The 19,298-nt window shown below is 45.5% G+C and overlaps 1 protein-coding gene across 3 annotated transcripts in view; it reads right to left on the reverse strand.

The window, feature by feature from the left end:
- Stab2 (stabilin 2) overlaps positions 1 to 19,298 on the reverse strand; it is a 172,966-nt gene that overhangs the window by 27,333 nt on the left and 126,335 nt on the right. For all 3 annotated transcript variants that reach the window (XR_003712742.1, XR_003712743.1, XM_028778048.1), the window contains exons 43-54: positions 18,173 to 18,246; positions 15,918 to 15,989; positions 11,673 to 11,792; positions 9,312 to 9,359; positions 7,638 to 7,721; positions 6,553 to 6,699; positions 5,764 to 5,904; positions 4,157 to 4,216; positions 3,001 to 3,177; positions 2,625 to 2,714; positions 1,983 to 2,129; positions 374 to 430 (exon numbers count right to left, since the gene is read on the reverse strand). Coding sequence is in view for 1 of the 3 variants with exons in the window: in XM_028778048.1 (XP_028633881.1) it covers positions 374 to 430; positions 1,983 to 2,129; positions 2,625 to 2,714; positions 3,001 to 3,177; positions 4,157 to 4,216; positions 5,764 to 5,904; positions 6,553 to 6,699; positions 7,638 to 7,721; positions 9,312 to 9,359; positions 11,673 to 11,792; positions 15,918 to 15,989; positions 18,173 to 18,246 (1,217 nt within the window). In the remaining 2 variants the exon portion in view is untranslated. The remainder of the gene's footprint in view (positions 1 to 373; positions 431 to 1,982; positions 2,130 to 2,624; positions 2,715 to 3,000; positions 3,178 to 4,156; positions 4,217 to 5,763; positions 5,905 to 6,552; positions 6,700 to 7,637; positions 7,722 to 9,311; positions 9,360 to 11,672; positions 11,793 to 15,917; positions 15,990 to 18,172; positions 18,247 to 19,298) is intronic.

Raw genomic sequence — 19,298 nt, forward strand, 5'->3', positions numbered from 1 at the left:
ATATATATATATATATATCCCTAACCTACACACACACACACACACACATATCCCAGCATACAACAGATCACAATATGCACCATTTTATAACTATAATAACTTTCTATTCTCTTCTAGGTATGTCATTCTATGAATTTTCAAGATAGTTCCTAAAAGCTGGGCAATAAACTAACCTGTTGCCTGGGCTGCGGACAGTCATCTCACCACATGAAACACACTCATGGGCCCCTCCACATGTACACACACCCCTACCAGAAGACTGACGTCTGAGAATAAAACACACACCTTGTGGCCATACCACCCTGAGTGAGTCTGTTCTTGTCTGAGAATGCAGCATCGCTCTGGCCCTCCAAATCACATGACTCATGCTTACCTTTGGTTTGCTCTGGAGTGGGCATCTGGGAGTGGTGATACAGCTCCCACACTCCCCCTAGGGGGCAATATGAAAGACTTTAATATCAAGAATATTAGCAATTGCAGGAAATGTTCCTGGCTAATGTCTGGATGAGATCATTAAGAACTTAATCTGGGACTGGGGAGATAGCTTAGCCAGTAAAGTGCTTGGTGCACAAGCAGGAGGACTTGAGTTCCATTCCCAGAAATCTCATAAGAAGTAGGGCATGGTGGTGCACGCCTGTAGGCCCTGCACTGGGGGCTTGCTGGCTGCTCAGCCAGTCCAGCTGGACCAGTGAGCCCTAGGTTCAACTGAGAGACTTTGTCTCAAAAAAAAAAAAAGGTGGATGGCTTCTGAGGAATGGCACCTCAGGTTGACCTCTGGCTTCTACAAGCACCTGCACACACACACACACACACACACACACACACCCCTTAATTATGATTAAGAGATGGCTATGATCAAGATAGTATAAACACACACTTCACTTTGCCCTGGAGAACTCCAAAGGTCTGTCTTGGATGCCCATTTGAAAGCAGTCCCCTGATGTGCAGAGCTGGACCCAGGAAGTATGGTATGGACATACTGTAGCAATGGGGCACATGTGAATGCGTTTTAAGTTAGCTGTGAGACTTTGGACCCACTGATACAGTCTGAACTTTTGTTTTCAGAAGGTATAGCATAGGGACGATACTTCTTGCTGCCATTTGACCTTTGGGGAATTGTCAAGAGAAACTAATTAGATGAGAAAAGGTGTATGGCTACATTTTAGAAATTAGGAAAGTTACACCTGATTAAACATGGGGAAAAAGCCTTTTTTAATCTCCTGTTTAGGATGGAATCCTAAAACTGTGAAATATTTATTAAACTGTTTGAGAGATGTCAGATGCTGACATGGTGCAGCGACAAGCTCTGCTGTGTAGTCGGTTTTCAAGTTTATATGGTAGAGTTGGTAGCCACTATTCTCATTTTTGGGCTGCTGTGGGGTCAGATGAGCACTGAGCAGAGCAGATCAAAGCTAGCATTCATCTGATGGAATTACTGGCTGGACGAGGGAAGGCAAACGTATTTTACAGAGTGGAGGGCCGAAGACAAAAGTTCATTCAGTGTTGCAAAATGAATAGGAAATTGAATGGAGACATATAGGGCATATATTATATATGTATGTATGCATATATATATATACATATATATATACATATATATGCAGAACCATTTTTGTTAATTGCCAAGTACGTCATTTATGTATGATGTAATCTGGTAGAATTCAAAATGATGTTTGTTGAATGAATATGTAGGATAGATTTGAAAATGAATGGCGCAATAGAAGGCTAACATTTGGGATCCAAGCACTGCTTCCTTGGTGATGAAGGAGTCATGGGTAGATGGTGGCTAACCAAGAATATTCAAGGCCTGCAACTGGCTAAGCAGATGCTTGCTGGTTCTGAGTTTGAAGAATGTCATCTATTGGCTCTCAGGTTTCTTGGGGCCTGGCTTCATCATGGCTCTTCCTTGGGGCCTATGCTGGATCACCAGGGCTAGTCTCTGGTACAAGTTTCTTTCAGTGTTTTGTAATTTTAGGACTGACCGTAATACTGAAGGTAGTAAAAGTGTCACATCGGCCACCTAGGGTAGGATCCATTAGCAGGCAGTCAATACCATAGGCCACACCCACGTCAAACAAGAGACCCCGCTGTACGATCCTGCACATTTGTCCATTTAGAAAGAGCTCACCCTGACAGAAAGAAAGAGAAAGAGATAGAGAATCAATCATCTCTTCCAAACTCGTTTTCCTCCTGCAACGTATAATATGGCCAGCACCTATGAGACAGAAAAAGGAATAAAATAAATAAACAAACATGTAGGGGTTACTGCACTTGTCACAGGAGCCTGGAATTCCAGGCAGATCAGATGCTTCCTAGCCACTGTTGAAGGTGGTGACAGAAAAAAGCTTCTGTAATGCAAAACAAAAACAATGCTCCAAACACACCTCAAAACACCTGAATGCCTCCCAGAATGGGAATGGTTGGGAAACAGCCTTCATGTCATGTAACCCTCATCTTTCCTGTCATGTGCTCACACTCCCCTTTCCTGTCATGTGACCACCCTCCCCTTTCCTGTCAGGTGACCACCCTCCCCTTTCATGTCATGTGATCACCCTCCCCTTTCATGTCATGTGGTCACCCTCATCTTTCATGTCATGTGATCACCCTCATCCCATGACACTCACAATGTCGCTGCCAGTTCCACACCTCACACTCAGCTCTGAACCCTGCAGGGTCTTCCAGGAAGCTGACCTGGGCAGGTCTGAAGGTAAAGCCTGAGGGAGAGAGGAGGCCGTGTTATACCTGCACTGGGGCTGACGGGCCAGAGGACCTGTGCCAGCAACCAGATGTAGGACTCTAGGTCCTCCTCCAGCACCATGCTTGCCTAGCTTCTCACCATGATGATAAGGGACTGAACCTTTAAAGCTGTAAGGCAGCCCCAATTCAGTGTTTTCTATTCACGGCAATAAAATCCTAACTAAGACAGGGACACATGGTGAACTGTGGCTTGTGGGACCTCAGTGCCAGATACATCTTTCTGTGGGACATAGCAAAGCTTACCCTGGTGTCTCGGATCACATGAAACTTCAGGTATGCCATCAGCTTGTCCTTGTTGTCTTCATTGAACAGGAAGTCCTGCTGCTCTGGGGGCAAGGCTTGGAGGGCTTTGTCGGAAGGCCAGAAGAGAGTGACTGGGGTGTGCATGGGGTCTGTGATGACTTTCAGCAAGCCCGAGTCCTGAAACACAGGGTACCATCCTTTGGCTGGTCTGTGCGCAGGCTGGGCAGTAAGGTCCCTCCCTGATATGTGAGCCAGTCTCTCCTGTACGGTGGTGTGTCAGGTTCTGAAGGTTCTAGAGTACACACCCAGAAGATAAAGCACTGCACCCAACCATTCTGAACCCCATTTCCTTAGAAGGCAAGCCAGAAAGTCAAACTCTAGGCTTCTGTCAGTAGGAAAGGAAATTTCAATAAATATTTTATTTTTGATACTACTTCTCTTCAAATATTTTAACACCTCATGACTAGTTTTTTATTTTTTTCACATTTCATTAAAAAATACCCTCTACTGTATTGAGATATATATGTTTACTTGTAAAGTTTCTAGATAAAATGTACTCCAAAGAAATGTCAAAACGAATAGAAGTCGTTTTGAGCCTTACATGGTACAGTAACATCACATGTACTGATTTTTATCCCTGTGAGGTAGGCTCCATGTCCTTTACTGGACGACTTCCCAGTTTACTCTAAAACTGTTTGTCCAACCAGACCCTGTTGATCAGGTACATGGTGACTGTGGAGCTTTGGGGATGGCATGGTAGACGAAAATTTCTCATTCATAACATCCTTGGATAGTCTCATTTAAAAGGTGTTTATTACATTTATTTATTGATATTTACTGAAGGCTGTGTGTAGAGGTCAGAGGACAGCTTCTAGGAGCTTGTTCTTTCCTTCTTCCTTGAGAGTCCTCAGGATTCTCAGTTCAAACATGTTGGAATCCTCATTTCTAACCAGCTCCCTAGAGATCCTGAGACTTAGATCTTTATGCAGTTGAAGACCTATTATAGAGTGTGCTTTGTGGGAAGCCAAGGTTCTTAGAGCTTGTTTGAGTCTGATCAGTGTGGGGTGTGCCTCTTGAAGATAGAAACACAAGCAAACCTAACAAAGCTGAGTTTCAGATGGGCTGTCCTCAAGTCCCCGTCCCCTCAGTGTGTTACCTGTATCAACTTGCTGAATCTGGTATATCCATGGTTTGTTGCCACTGTAGTAAGGTTTTGCTGCAAACAAGAAAGGACATCAAGCCTTTCATCCTTTATCCAGATGGATAACCATCTGACGTTGTCTACAAAGCTCACCCTTGAGAACCATGCAGGGAAAGACAGACGCTACATTCTCCATGACTGGAGGATGGTACCTTCCTGAGGTGGCTACTCTCACTGAAGAGACAAAACCAATCTAGCATCATAAGTTAAGTTTGTTATTTTGTGTAGGGCCACATTTATAGCTCTCCTGGAACGCATCTATAGGTTGAATATGCCCCCTTTAGACAGTTTACCATATTACTTTAACACAACCCAACTGCTCACAATGGTGATAACACAGCAGGAGCTATCTATTGGCTCATTCAGCACACATGGTTGCTTTCTTCTGCTCATGGTTTTCCATATTAGAGAGATTAGAAAGCTGGGCACAATATTTCCCATACTCCCTTGTAGCTAGAAACCAATGCAGGACCAACCAAATCCGAGATCTGTTGGTCAGAAGGAGCACCATGAGGAACAGCTAACAGGGACACTAGTCTCAATGTGAACAGTTTCGTTTCTAGAGTCCCTGCCTGGGGGTGGTGGGGGAGGGAGGCTGTGACAGTCAGGTGTCCCTGGGTAAGGTTGGAGGTCCTTCATTTCAGGATTTTCTAGTTGGCTATGTTCTCACCTGTGCCACATTAAAATTAGACTGCGACATCCAAAGGAGTTAGTCATATACCCACTAGCCTAAGAAACTCCCCTTTGTACGTGAGGTTTAGTAGGTTCTGCTTCCTGTGTGAAGGAGAGTGGCCAGTACTAGTAACCAAAACCAGATTATCAGAACAACTAAAACTAATACAAAACTAAAACTGGGCCTAGTAGCTGAGGCCTGTAATCCTAGCTACCTGGTAGTCTGAGGCAGGAGAATGAAAAGTTAGAGGCCTGTCTGGGCTGCAGAGTTAAGGTCAGCCTAAGCAAATTAGCAAGACCCTGTCTCAAGACAAAACTAAAAAGGCTGATTTTATAGTTCTGGGGGAAGGCACTCACCTACCATGTACAAGGCCCTGGGTTTAATCCCCAATATGAAGAGAAGAAATAAATGAGTGAATAAGTAGTTAAAACTTCACTTTCTGTCCAATAAGAAGCAGTTTCACTCCTGGGTTAGTTTTAGTGAGATCTAATTATCCACCTTCCCTTCCCTCTTCCTGCCTACTTCCTTCTCCAAATCTATATAAGACAACTTCCTTTGTGGACATTAAAGGAAAACTTATAAAATTATTTATTTATAAAATTTTTTGTTAGGAGATAGGGTTTTACTATATTGGCAAGGCTGGCATGAAACTCCTGGGCTAAAATGACCCTCAAACTTGAAAGTGCAGAGTAGCTGGGGCTGTGACACACATCACTATCCCCCTCCCCCGCTAGAATCCATGTGATGAGTCAAAGCAACCATTGCCTGGTTATGCATACTAGGCCTGAAGCAACAGGATCACAATGCTTCAAAGTCATGCCTCTAACCAGACGTCAGATGAAGGGCGACACAGACATCACATGCTGGAGAGAGACAATGGGTTACGTACCAGAACCCTGCCTAAGGCATCTTTAGGGGTGATAAGCAAGTTTTGGGGAGACAACAACTTGTCTATGATGTGGATGACTCCGTTGGTACTGATGATGTCACTGGACAGGACCTTCGCCTTATTGTTTATGAACACGGTATCCTGAAGACAAAGGAGACCAGTGAAAGACATGAGCACAGAGAAACTATCCTTCCCTGCAGAACTAACGCTTCCCTGGTGTGCAGGGAAAGCTGGGCGCTCCAAAGGTGGAGCCTGAAAGCCCATGTGACCTAAACACATTATTTATTATGATCCTAAAGGGAAACGGAGACGAGAACACAGTCTTCACCTGTGAGGTTAGCAGCAAATAACATAAAATCAGCCAACCTGGCTGGGTGCTTATTTCAACACAATTCTGAAAGCCCACAGAATAAACAGCTCACAGTTGGCTTCTCATCGGTGTGTCCTTGACATCACCCGTGTCTCCACTCCATCTGTGCTGTCTGTAGCTGCCTTGCCTCTGAGACTGAATTTCAATTCCGAGTCTGCCTTTTGCTGTGTGATTCTGGACAAGTTACTTGACCTCTTTGAGCTCAGCTTCCATATTTGGAAATCTGGGGGATAGTGGTGGTATTCACATCTTGGGGCTGCTGGACATACTGAATCAGTACATGTAAAATCCTTAGCACTGCCCTACACAGAAGAAATTCCTGAGGGGTTAGCTGCTATCACTGCAGCTGTCACTCTGGGGAAGGGAAGCCAGACATCTGGAGGATGAGGACAGCTCCCTCCAGAGGTGGCTGCTCTTACCTGAGAGACAGAGATGGAAATTGGCTCTCCTTGGAGGGTTGTGGCATTTGTGACCTCTTTTAGGTTTTCCAGCAGCAGCTGCTGGCAGGCCACCACGTGATACCGAAGAACCTGGGACATGAGGCCCTGCTGATCCCAGTCTTTAATCTGGAAGAGAGACCATGGGGGTTGGCCAGAGACAGGAGCCTGTTGCTGGAACCCCTTTTTTTGCTCTCTTCTTTCCCACACACTGAGGAGCTAGTGCCAGGCTTGGTTTGTGTTGGGGCCACAGGGAAAGTCTGGTCAGGAAAGGTAATGAGAACTGTGGGTGGGAAGAGTCTCAAGGGGCCCCTAACCCAGCTTGTCACAGCATGGCTGGAAGGATACCAGTGTCCTATAACCCCTGTGTGAAAAATTAAAACAGCGGTTTGATCAGACTATAGACAAGCCATGGTATAGACAAGCCGTGGTTCTTTGCATTCGCCTGTTTTCCCCCATTCTCTTTCAGATGGTCCCCGGGACCCTGTTCACTGCCTTGCTGGACAGGACAAATAATGTTTGAAATAATTTGACCTTTGGTTATTTTAATTTAAAGCCTCAAAGGAGTTAAACTGTTTCCTGGTCTTTTTATTACAATGACTTCATAATTGTATTCTTCTTATCTTGAATCCAAGTAGAAATGTATCACAGTATCTTCCAGTGCTCTCTAGGAAGGGCCCTCCCATGGTTATATACACATAGAGGCAGGATGTGGGGAAGGGGATGATGCAGGAGCGTAAGTGTTCTCAGGGGGAATACAGATATCTTCTAGATCAGGGTATTGGCTGAGTGAAGAAGCAGGGAACAGGTCACTATGACCCTATGATTGATTCACTTGTTCTTTTTTTAAATTTTTTAATTTATTTTAATTTATTTTTGTTTTATTTATTTATTTTTTATTTATTTATTTAATTAATTTATTTATTTTTAATTCACTTGTTCTTATCTAAGCTGGTAATTTTCCACTAAGGCTACTTGTCTACAAGGTCTATAGCTATCTGTTCTAGGGTGACTTCTAAGGCCACTCCTTTCCCTAAGCCTCTCTGCAGTCCCCGCCTCCTGCTCACCCTGGGCTCTTGATCGAAGGAGTTAGATGAAGGTGCAAACACAGTGAAGGGGCCAGGTCCAGCAAGTTCTTGGACAGCATGCTCCTGCAGGAAGGGATGTGGGGTCATATGTCACTCATAGAAAAGCACGGCGGCTTCCTCTCTCACAGACACAGGCCCAGGCTCAAAGATAAGCCTGAGTTAGTGTTTTTTTCTCGGACTCAAAGTAACCCAGATTCTATGGCATCAAAATTATGTATTTCTTCTAATTATAAAATTAATGTATGGCTATTAGATTAATGATTTTTGGAATCAGACTACTAAGATGATAAGAGCTCTTCCATAACCCCCATCAAAGATGACTTGGGCCTCTCTTCCCCATGTAACTGGTTATATCCTGTGATAGTCACATGACTATGATAACCAATCAAAGATGACTCCTGCCTCTCCTTTCTACATGACTGGCCATACCCTGTGATAATCATATGACCATAACAACCAAGATGGCTCACTTAGCTATCTAGCTGTCTTCTTGTCATCCTACGGTTGTGGGGCAGCTATGGTATTTGCTCCTAGCCTCTCATGTTTCATTGTTCATTGCATCTGGGATTTATGTGGAGGATTCCCAGAAGGTCAGCATGCTTTCTCCTAGCTAGCCATCTCACTGTGAGACTTAATCTTGACTGTCAACTTAGTTGGGTTAAGAAGCACCCAGGAGATTGAGAAGTACACATCTGAGTGTGCCTGAGAGGCCTTTCTCAGAGAGGAGTCACTTCCTCCAGGGATGCATGACATGCTGGGGTTGAGAGACAGGAGGTGAGGATGGGCTGAACAAGAGAGCTTCCCTGGGAGGTGTCCTGCTTCTTCCGGTATGCCTAGCCTGTGCTCTCTGCTTCCTGTCCACCATGCCTAGCCTGTGCTCTCTGCTTCCTGTCTACCAGGTGGCATATAAAAGGACTGCTCGCCACCCCAATTCTCTCTCTGTTTCCACATGTTCCGAACCCATCTCCCCCTCCCCATTTCTGTCCTTCTCTGTCCCCACTTTCTCTGCCCTCCTGACTCTGCTTCCATCTGTCTGCCTCTACCCCTTCTCCATGTCCTCACTCCCTCCCTTTTCCCAAAGAAACCCCCTTTAACCAGGTCTGTTGCATGGGGTGATTTCTCAGGGGACACCGTGGCATGGGCCTGCCAGGTAACCCCTCCTCATATTATATTTCACAACACCTAGTCCTCAGTGACTCACACAGATCAAGCCCTCTCATGGTAAGAGCCCTATTATGACATGCTCCTTAATCTTTTCTATTGTATTTTCACTGTACCCTTTCAATGTTTGGATGTGATTAGAGTCACAAACACTAACTGCTGCTTAATGTTTGTAACACCTGAGGCCTGAGAGACAGAGTTCACAAATGGCCAACAACTTGGCTGGCGCAGTAAACCCTAGTTGCAAACTTTCTTCTGTCCTCCCTGACTTCGGAAGCTACTGCTTTATCTAATATCTTGCTGGCAACATGACATGTTGACATATATATGTGTACACACATAGGTATGTATACACACAGATAGTTCAATACATACAAATACACATAAACACACACACACACACACACACACACACACACACACACATTCTGGTGGTGGGAATTGAATCCATGGCCTGGCACATGCCTCAGAAGTAGACACACATTTTCTTACCTGTAACTGGAAGAAATACTGGGACGTTGAGGGGTTCTTAGGAAGTTCCTGCAAACAAGGACCAGAAAATGTCAACATTTCAGTTATGGATTACACACAGGAGTACAGAATTGTGCTGAGACAACGTGTTTGCAGGAAAGCCAGGTGATGGCTCTCCTCTTGCCTCACTCACGGGCTTGTGGTTGATTCTCAGATCAACTACTTCCCCATATACTACACACACACACACACACACACACACACACACCCCATACATTCCATATACTGAGAGACACACTGAGTCCACAGAACGTTACAAGCATTTTGAATGGAGCTCAAATCTTTACAAAACACACCAAATACAGTTGAAATCTTGAAAAGGTCAGGTATTGATTATGGCAGAATTGGCCTCCCTAACAACAAGAATGCTTTGTCTCTCTTTAAGACAATTCTCTGAGTGTTTATAGTATATAGAAATCAAAAAGTATCATGCCACCTCTTCTTCTATCTGCAGTGTAGGCAGATGGGAGGAGGGAGCACAAGTGCACACATGTGTACACATACCACACATCCACACCCACACAACACACCTCCTCGTACACTACACACACACACACACACACACACACACACAAACACCTCATACATTACACACCCCTCATACCCCACACCTCCCTGTACACTCCATATACACATAGACATACACTACACTCCATACACTACACGCAGACCCACACCCCATACACCACACCTCCCCATATACTACACACACACACACACACACACACACACACACTCCATATACAAACATATATTACATCTACACCACACACATTCCATGTACCACACACCCTCACCCTCTCCACTCTCACCCCACATACATCCTAGACAACACACACACGCCTCAAATACCCCCATAATTCCAGACACCACCTACATACACCATACACCATACACCAAACATACATATACACATACATTATCTACCACATACCCCATAGACAACAATATACTATATATACACACATATACACATACACAGAGAAGCATACATACACCACAGATACACCCTTCTACACCCCATACATCACAAATATACACACACATACACACACACACACACCATCTGCCACATACCTCATACACAACATACACATCATATACCACACACACACACACACACACACACAGACACATATACCCATCATATACTACACATACCATGTACCACAGGTATACCTTACACAACACGCACACATATATGCATACCATACCATACCTACACACCATATACTATACACACCATGCACCACATACACCACACCATATTCCATACATAGACACATACTCCACATACTACATATTATACACATATTATACACATATTATACACATACATACACCATACACTACCCATACCATATGCCACAAATATGCTATACACTATACACACAGACATATGCACTGTGTATCATACACACACACCCAATATGCCACACATACACACATACATATTCCATATTCCATACACACATATATATACACACACATGCCATACACACCACTCATAGCATCCACTGCATACCACATGCATAGACCACACATACATTACACCCTACAAACACACCATCCACACACCATGTCACACATCCATCATATTCATATACCACACATAGTATGTCATATATAGTCTATATACACACCACACCACACACCATCTACCATGCTCACTTTACATCACATACATGACCCACAGTCACCTCATTCTGTACACCACACATACCACACATACATACCACACAGGCCTCTTCACACAACCAACCCAAAGCATGGCAATGCTTCGGCATTCCTGCATGTTCTGTGCTCCTGACATCTGTCACCATATTTCATTTTGTAGTAACTTGATAGAGTTGGTGTCTTTGTCGTTTCCTTTTCCAGAGTCAGAGTGATGCATAGGAAAGTGACATCACAGACAAAGGGACACTTCAGCAAGTCAGGCCCTTGCCAAGGAAACCTGGAGATCTGGGTTCGATCCCTGGAACCCTCGTAAAGGGGAGAATTGACTCCATAAAACTGTCCTCTGTCTTCCAAACACGTTTACCAACATTCAGCACCCCCTCCAATAATAAATAAAAAATACGTTATAAAAATACCTAGGTGGAAAAGTGACATCACTCTGCGTCACAGTGCTACTCCTGGGCAGAGTTCAATTCCAAACCCAGATGTTTCTGCCGCCAGAGCTATACCAGTCTCAACTGTGACACCCTCCCCAGGCCGTAGGGATTTCCCTGGGCAGTCAAAGTTCCTCTCATTGCAACTGATTTCAAGTCCCCAGGGAACTGGGACTCTCAGCTATTTGGGAAGTGGAGTTGACTTCATTACCCCATAGATGCTGCCACGGCAGATGATTCCATCCCCTGTGTAGTTTGGCTTGCAGGTACATATCCTCTGATCTTCTTCCGTGTAATTGCAGATGGCAAAGGGACTGCAGCCGCCATTATTCTGGTAAAATTGCCAAGAGTTGGAGGAGGGGTTCAATCAGAGCAGTAAGTTTGCCAATTTTTGCTAAGCAATTTTGTGTTGAAATTTATTGAATATTACAGTATAATACTTATCTGTCATGTGCAAAGGCTGGGCTAAATCCTGAGCAACATGCACACACATGCATGCACAGGCATGCGGACCCACATACACAGACATAAATACACATACATTTTGTCTTACTCTCCAACTTTGACCAGCCTTCATTGCCTTTCCTGGACTTGCCTTATAGCCCCTTGGTTGTGGGCCATTATTTATGTAGCCTTGTATCATGAGACAGCAGGCTTGTACAACCAGATCCTTAGCCATCTGTGGATAAGCACCCTGCATGCTTGACTGTTCCCATGATTTAGTCATAGGAAAGATGCCTTGTGCTCAAGAGCTGATGAGCTGTGGAAGAGGATGCTAAAACACAAACCAAGTGAGCCTCCATGGTGGCATCTCCACAGCCTCTGTTCCTGAGAAGACTCCAGTGAGGAAGGAACACAGAGCCAGGAAAAGCAGATCCAGCGAGGAGCAAAGAAGCCTTTAGACAGGCTTAATGCCTGCTGCGAAATCTTCCTGTCCCCCAGGCTCTTTTCCAAAATAAGTACTGAGCAAAATGGTTGTCAGCATCCCAGAATCCTACCCTAAGAGGATAAACTTCTATTTGCTGCTAAAAAGGCAAGCTCCGAAGCATCCAGACAATGACCCTGAACTTTGATAGCTGCAATACCCAGTATATGTCAAGACCACACAGAAGAGTCTGGTCTTGTCACAGCCCTCTTGATCTTTGTCCCCTCCAGAGGTCTAGGAGCCCCAGGTTATCCCCTCACCATGAGGGCACTGGCTCTGTGTAGTTCTGGATACCTGTTCTCTAATCACATACCCACTCCTTCCTGTCCTCACAAAGCAATCTCTACTCTTGAAACTGCTATCATCCCTAGTGTGGTGTGCCTCTCAAAGCCTTCCTCCCCTCTTGTGGAGGTTCATTCTCTCTCTCTCTTTCTCAACCCACCTTCCTCTCTCTTGCCTTCCCTCATTTTTGCTCACTCAGCCCTGTTAGGACACACCAAGAAGGCCCGTACCATAAGCTCGTATCTTGACCTTGGGCTTCCAGAGTGTGAGAATTAAGTTTCTGTTCAATTACCCAGATTCTGCTGCAGCATCACTATAGGTCAGAGACTGTTTTAGAACTACCTCACAGATGGCCCCATTGCCTGGTTCTTGGAGGTAGGACTTGGGGAGAAACACATGATACTTGGGCAGCTCCGCAACTATGTTGTTTGCTTATCCCGATGTTTAAAGACTTTTTGCCTTCTCCTTTGAGTGACTACCATCATTAAAAACTGGAAAATTTCACATTAAGATTTCTGTTGTTCTTACGCAGCCAACACTGACTGGCATTGTTCAGAGCAACAGTGATCTGAGGTTCCGGAAATGGTACTCATTAGAGAGGCACCAAGTCTCCCAGCTTCCTGCTGCGGCCCCTGCCCTGCCCCTAACTTCCTGTTTTGGTCCCTGACCCGCCCCTAATGACTTTGGAATTGAGAGCTAATTCCTGAGCAAACGCTTCCAAGAGGGTGGCAAATAGCATCTGGGCCTCCCTGGCAGCCCTGTCCTGAGTGTTTGGCCAAAATGACACAGAAGAACCACTATCAAATAGAGCTGGCTGGAGTTCTCATTACAACAGTCCCACGTTCCAGCTGCCTCTGTGTCCTAGCTTCTCTATTGTCCTCATGGTCTGTCTCTTCAGGACATTGTTGTCCTGAGCTGGTCAGACAACAAGGAGCAAACGGAGCTGGTTGGAGAGGGAGGGTTTAACTGCACTGGTCCATTTGGTTCTCACAGCATCCAGTGGAAGTGCACACATAAAACAGGGCATCAAGGTGCTTGGTCCACAGTGAGGGCCCAGGATTAGACACACACAGGTTCCGGGTCACTGGTTTTGTCATGTACTAGCTCTGTGATCTCAGATAAGGATCTTTTTTTCCTGCCAGCCAGAGGCAGGAAAGATTGTATCCACTCCAAACATGGGTGGGTTCTTACGCCCTAGGTCACCTGTCTGTGACTATGACTTCCTTTAGAAAAGCATCTTCAGAGATGTCATTAAGGGTCTTGAGATGAGGCTCCTTAGACTCACAAGTGTCTGTGTAAGGACAGAAGATAGACATAGAGGTGGAGAGAGAGAAAGAGAGAGAGACACACACACATACAGAGACAGAGACAGAGAGAGACAGAGACACAGACAGAGACTGCAGTTTGCAGCTATAACCAGGAATACTGGAGTTACCAACAGCTGCAAGAGGCAAGGAGGGTTCTGCCCCAGAGCCATCAGACACATCGTTGCTGACATTGGTTTTAGATTTTAGTCTTGGAGAATCATATATAAATTTCTGCACCCAGCTTTTTTAGTTTTTTTAACAGCAGCTCTACCACTCCCACCACTGTGACTTCTCTGCAGTGGTGGACTGAGACCTGGAACTATGACCCAGATAAACCCCCTCTGCCCTAGTTTGCTGTGTTAGGGTATTTTATCATGCAGCAGGAAATAAAACTAAGACGACTTGGAAAATAATTCACTGCTTGTATCTTTCCATCAGCAAATTGCGGGTAATTAGCACTTGTCCCATCGGGAAGCAGAAGAGTTGAATGAGAGACAGCAGCAGTGCATATAAACGACATGTTGGTGCAGGTGTGCCAGAGGCCTGGATGACCGAAGTGCCCCGAGGTGATGTCAGGGCTTACAGAACCTCTTACTCCACTGGAGGCACCGGCCTGGGGTAGGCTGGACAGCAGGAGATAGTTTACCCAGTTTCAGACTTAGTGACATTCTGCTTGGTTGGTACAGCATGGAGTCAGTCTGCAGTCAAAAGTCATGGGAGAATCAGTAGATATATTTTGGGGAGGGATACAGGCTACCTGGAACAGGATTGCCATGAGGTTATGCTTGTACAGAGGCCATGAAGGTCATGCTCCTGGGTCCTGAAATCTCTCTAGATGTCTACTGATACAGGATAACATATCTGAGATAAGTAGGACTTTTGAAAGAAATTGTGTGTTCTCTTGATCACATTCGCCTTAGCATCACAGAAGATAGCTTATGCAGGGGAGATACACCAAGTCTGGGGTAGTAGAAGCTATGTTCAGTTGTGTGCATGCATGCATATATGATGTGTGTGAAAGACAGGGAAGAATGGACAGTTGTCTTCCATGTGAATGTTGCAGGGTTTGGTTTGCTTGTTTGTTTAACTAACTGATTTCAAGAGCTGTTTTAGGTTTACAGAAAACAGAATAGAAAGTACACACTTTCCTGTAGAGACACCACCCATTCCCGGCTTCCCCCATCATTAAGGCCTTGCACTTGCTGGGACTGATGTCCTGGTATTAAAGTCCACAGCTTGCATGCTGTCCCACTCCTGCTGATGTGCATTCCGTGGGTGCTGGTGAGCGTGTAATGATGTGTCCATCATCTTAGCTTCCTCTCAGTAGGTTCCTGTCCCTAAGGACCCCCATGCTCCCCTTATTCACCCCACCCCTCTCACTCCTGGCCAGGAGTGACCTCCTGACTGCTATGTGACCCAATCAGGAGTGACTGATTGATCTTGCTGTCTCTGCAGCATTTCCTTTTCCACAGTATAATTTCCTGTGCTTGTCTGTGTTTGAATTGACTTTCATCCCTATTAGGTTCATAAAGAATAAACAAAAAACAAACTTAGGCAGCATACCCAGTCACTGTGGCTAAGGAGCCAGATTTTGAACAGGATCCTAAGGCTTGTTAGTTGATGCATGAATGCTTTATAGCCGCCCCCCCCCAATACTTTAGGAAACTAGTCCAGCTGGGTTGGGGGGTTTGCATCAGATGAATGCTACACCAACTCTGTGTACTCACACCCCTTTAGAATCTTGCAGCCAAAGGGGCAGGCTGTGGGGTAGCAGACTGTTCTCTCTATCCTTCCCAATATGACCATGGCACACAAGAGGAAAATTGAGCTTCATTCCCAGACTAAACTCTGACATTGCAAAGGGAGAGCCCCTGGCCTTTGTATTCCCTAGATGAGATGGTGGGAGAAGGCTCCGAGGCTGCGGGCCTGGAAGCATACTCACAGTTAAGCAGATGTTGATGAGCGTGCAGACCTTTCCATCTCCAGTGTACTTCGGCAGACAGTTACAGACGGCCTGTGCAGGAGCAGAGGCAAAGGGTCATATACCAGGCCAGGTTGGCCTGCCCAGCGCATGGGATCTCAGACCGGAAGTTGATTGCAGTAGGGTACATGAGAGGAACTGTGTTTTTGTTGTTGATTTTTTTTTTTTTTTGGTAATACCTAGCTTAATATACTTGAGTACTAGATCTCATGGACATCTCATCCTTGTTGCCAGGATAACTTTTTTTTTTTTTTGATGGGTGGAGGTTCAGGGGAAAGGAAGTTACTGACTTATCTCCATCAAGAATGAAGTCAGACACCAGTGCTAGTATATGCTGAGGGGAAGACTGCATGTCACAGGGAAAACAAGTAGCCATACCCTTTTGATGTGTGGGAAGCAGCTCCACCTGTGCCATTACAAGATGGCGCTTGGCAAAAGGCCAGCCAGGATGACTAGGCACAGCTTGAGAGGAAAAACAACTTCATATATGGAAAGCTTGCACTAAGAGGTGTGGTTGCCCGATCATCCCGCCTCCTGTCATACGCAGTGACCAATTACCAGTGTTCTTGTGGCAGTTACTGATAGGAGCGAGGCAAAGCTTTAAGGGGCTGCAGGTGGTGGTGTGGGTGGCTGCTGGCAGCACGAAAGAAGCTTACAATACAAGGGTTGCTGAATAAACTGCTCTAAGAAGAACACTATTGTCGTTGCCTTATTCTGCTGGTTGGATGCTGGGGAGCGGCATTGATGGGCAAGGAAGACAGCTGGGAGCTTGAGAAAGTTAGGTACAGAACACCACAGGCCTGATGACTACTTGTTAGAAATCCAAAGGTGGGGCTAGCCTGGGCAACCTGGGCAACCTGGGCAACCTGGGCAACCTGGGCAACCTGGACAACCTAGGCAACCTGGGCAACCTGGGCAGGTATTCACTATTTCTCTTCCTCTTCTTTTACCATTTGTCCCAACTGTTCACACCTTTTACCAAGAGGCCCGTCAGCTATCTCTTCTCAGCTGAAACTGTATACTTAGAGCTGTTCCCCATCTGCAGGAATACTGCTATAGGCCCTGGGGGCCAGGAATCCTACAGGTGGTTCCTCATTCCATGTATACAAGAACTCTACTGAGACACTAAAATATGGAAGTAAAACTCCAACAGAGACCGGTGAAATTTCCTGATGGGTAAACGTGCACTTGCACGTGTGAGAGTACATATACAAGGTACTCACATATGCACACATGTGCACACACATCGAATTCACGTACACATGCACACACAACTGTACATACACATATGTGCACACACATGCAGCTTGTGCACACATGCACATGTATACACACAAACACACATACACACATGAACACAATGCTCACACACATGTACACACACATGCACATACATGTACACGCACACACGAGTGCACAAGCTTGTACACAGACACACACATTTTAAAATTTTTAATTAGGGTGCTCCAGGCACTCGCTTGATCTGCCCATTGAGAGATGTGGTCTTGCAGTCTCCTAGTGGCTCAGAGAACTCCGGGGGACATGCCTTGGATATCTGACTTACTACCAGGTATCATGATGTACGAACTGCCCTGCCTGTCAGTTGTCTGAGACTGCCTTGTGTCTGAGACTGAGGAGGCAGACTGTGGGGCTTTGCTCCTCACTGCCCTGCCTGGCCACTTTGTGTATTCACCTTGTGTCTGAGACTGAGGAGGCAGACTGTGGGGCTTTGCTCCTCTGTTGGTCCCTGTATGTCTCTGCTCCATGACCACCACCCCATGATGGAGTTCTCTTATTTTTTCTACTTCCTAAAATCCGCTTGCTCTCTGTGTTGGGGGCCATATTAATGGCAGAAGTCTGAACTGTGAGCTTCTGGCACAGTATAGTGCCCTCTAGAGCCAGGAGCCAAGAAAAGTGGGAGGATTTGGGGAGTCAGAAAGCTGAAAGAATGGGAAATGTTTTTAAGAAACTTCTAGGTGCTTCTAAGACCACATGGGGTTACAGATGTGCATACCCCATCTTTAGAAAGCTGTTTTCCTAGTTCCTTCCCCACCATTTATCTTCTTTCTTCTCAGATTTACTCTTGTGCTTTCAGTATCTGTCCTACAGTATTTCTGGCTGCAGCTGGACTAACATGTGGTCTGCCTTTGTTCCCTTAGGCCTGGGTCTTAAGACACAGGCGTTTTCTCCCAGGAAACTGGCCAGAGGCAGCTCACCTGGTTGGGGCCTGTCTGAGTGCACTCTGCATGCCGGTCACAGCCGCCGTGGTTCTCCAAACACGGGTTGATTTCTTTAAAACAAAAGTCACCATGAATCATGAGTAGAAAGCCTTATTTCCGTGAAATGGCATTCTGAGGGAGTCCCCCTTGGATAACTGACCAAGAGCAGCAGGAGTCACATGAGACTGTTCTGGATGTTCAGAGGCAGAAGTAACTCAGTGGGGAAGAATGGTCACTCAAGACTGCCTCATCCCCTGCACTGGCTAATTCTAGCAGGGGCAGCATCTTAAATCAGACCTCCAGTTCACTCATGCTATGAATGAGTTGGCTTGAGAATGAAGACGCAATCATAAAGACACAATCATTTGTGAGGTCACACCAACACCACAGACTGATTTGGAGAGGACTCATCAACTGACACCCAGTTTAGGACATCGGAGGAATGGACTGCTCAGTGTCAAAGTATCTCTCCACTGATTGCTAATGGTAGCAGAGGGGCCATGAGTACACAGTGGGTAGCTCAGGCAGCACTTCGACCTAGTGGTCAAAATGCAAATTATAAACAAGGGCTACCTTGACACGTGTGGCATTCAGCAACGCATGTGACATCATTTTTGTGACATTTTGGTCTGGAATGTGGAAGTGGAATCTAATACTCAACCACCAAATAAAAGACACAGAACAGACAAAGAAACAGACCAAAGAGCTAAGACATTAAATGCAACATCCAGTCCTCCAGAGACCTTGTACTAGAGAAATATTGGGACACCTGATGGACTTGCACTGGGAATAGAATTAGAAAGAGAATTATAGAGATTATCACCTTACTGAAGTCAGGAACCCTGTGTGGTTCCATAACAAGCTGCCCTTACTCTTAGGAAATTCATACTCAGTTATTAGGGACAAATACATGATTTGCACTGCTTAGTCTCAAATGACTAAGGAAAATCTGAAAACGTACAGAGAGGGCAAATTCTTATTAGCACGATTGCAAGCCACTTTGGTGAATTAAAATTCAGCCTGCTTCCTAGGGCACACCTCTAGAGCATGCTGCTTCCTAGGGCACACCTCTAGAACATGCTGCTTCCTAGGGCACACCTCTAGAGCATGCTGCTTCCTAGGG

Source organism: Grammomys surdaster, unplaced genomic scaffold, assembly GCF_004785775.1.
Source record: "Grammomys surdaster isolate TR1022 unplaced genomic scaffold, NIH_TR_1.0 322, whole genome shotgun sequence".
NCBI classification, from domain to species: domain Eukaryota; kingdom Metazoa; phylum Chordata; class Mammalia; order Rodentia; family Muridae; genus Grammomys; species Grammomys surdaster.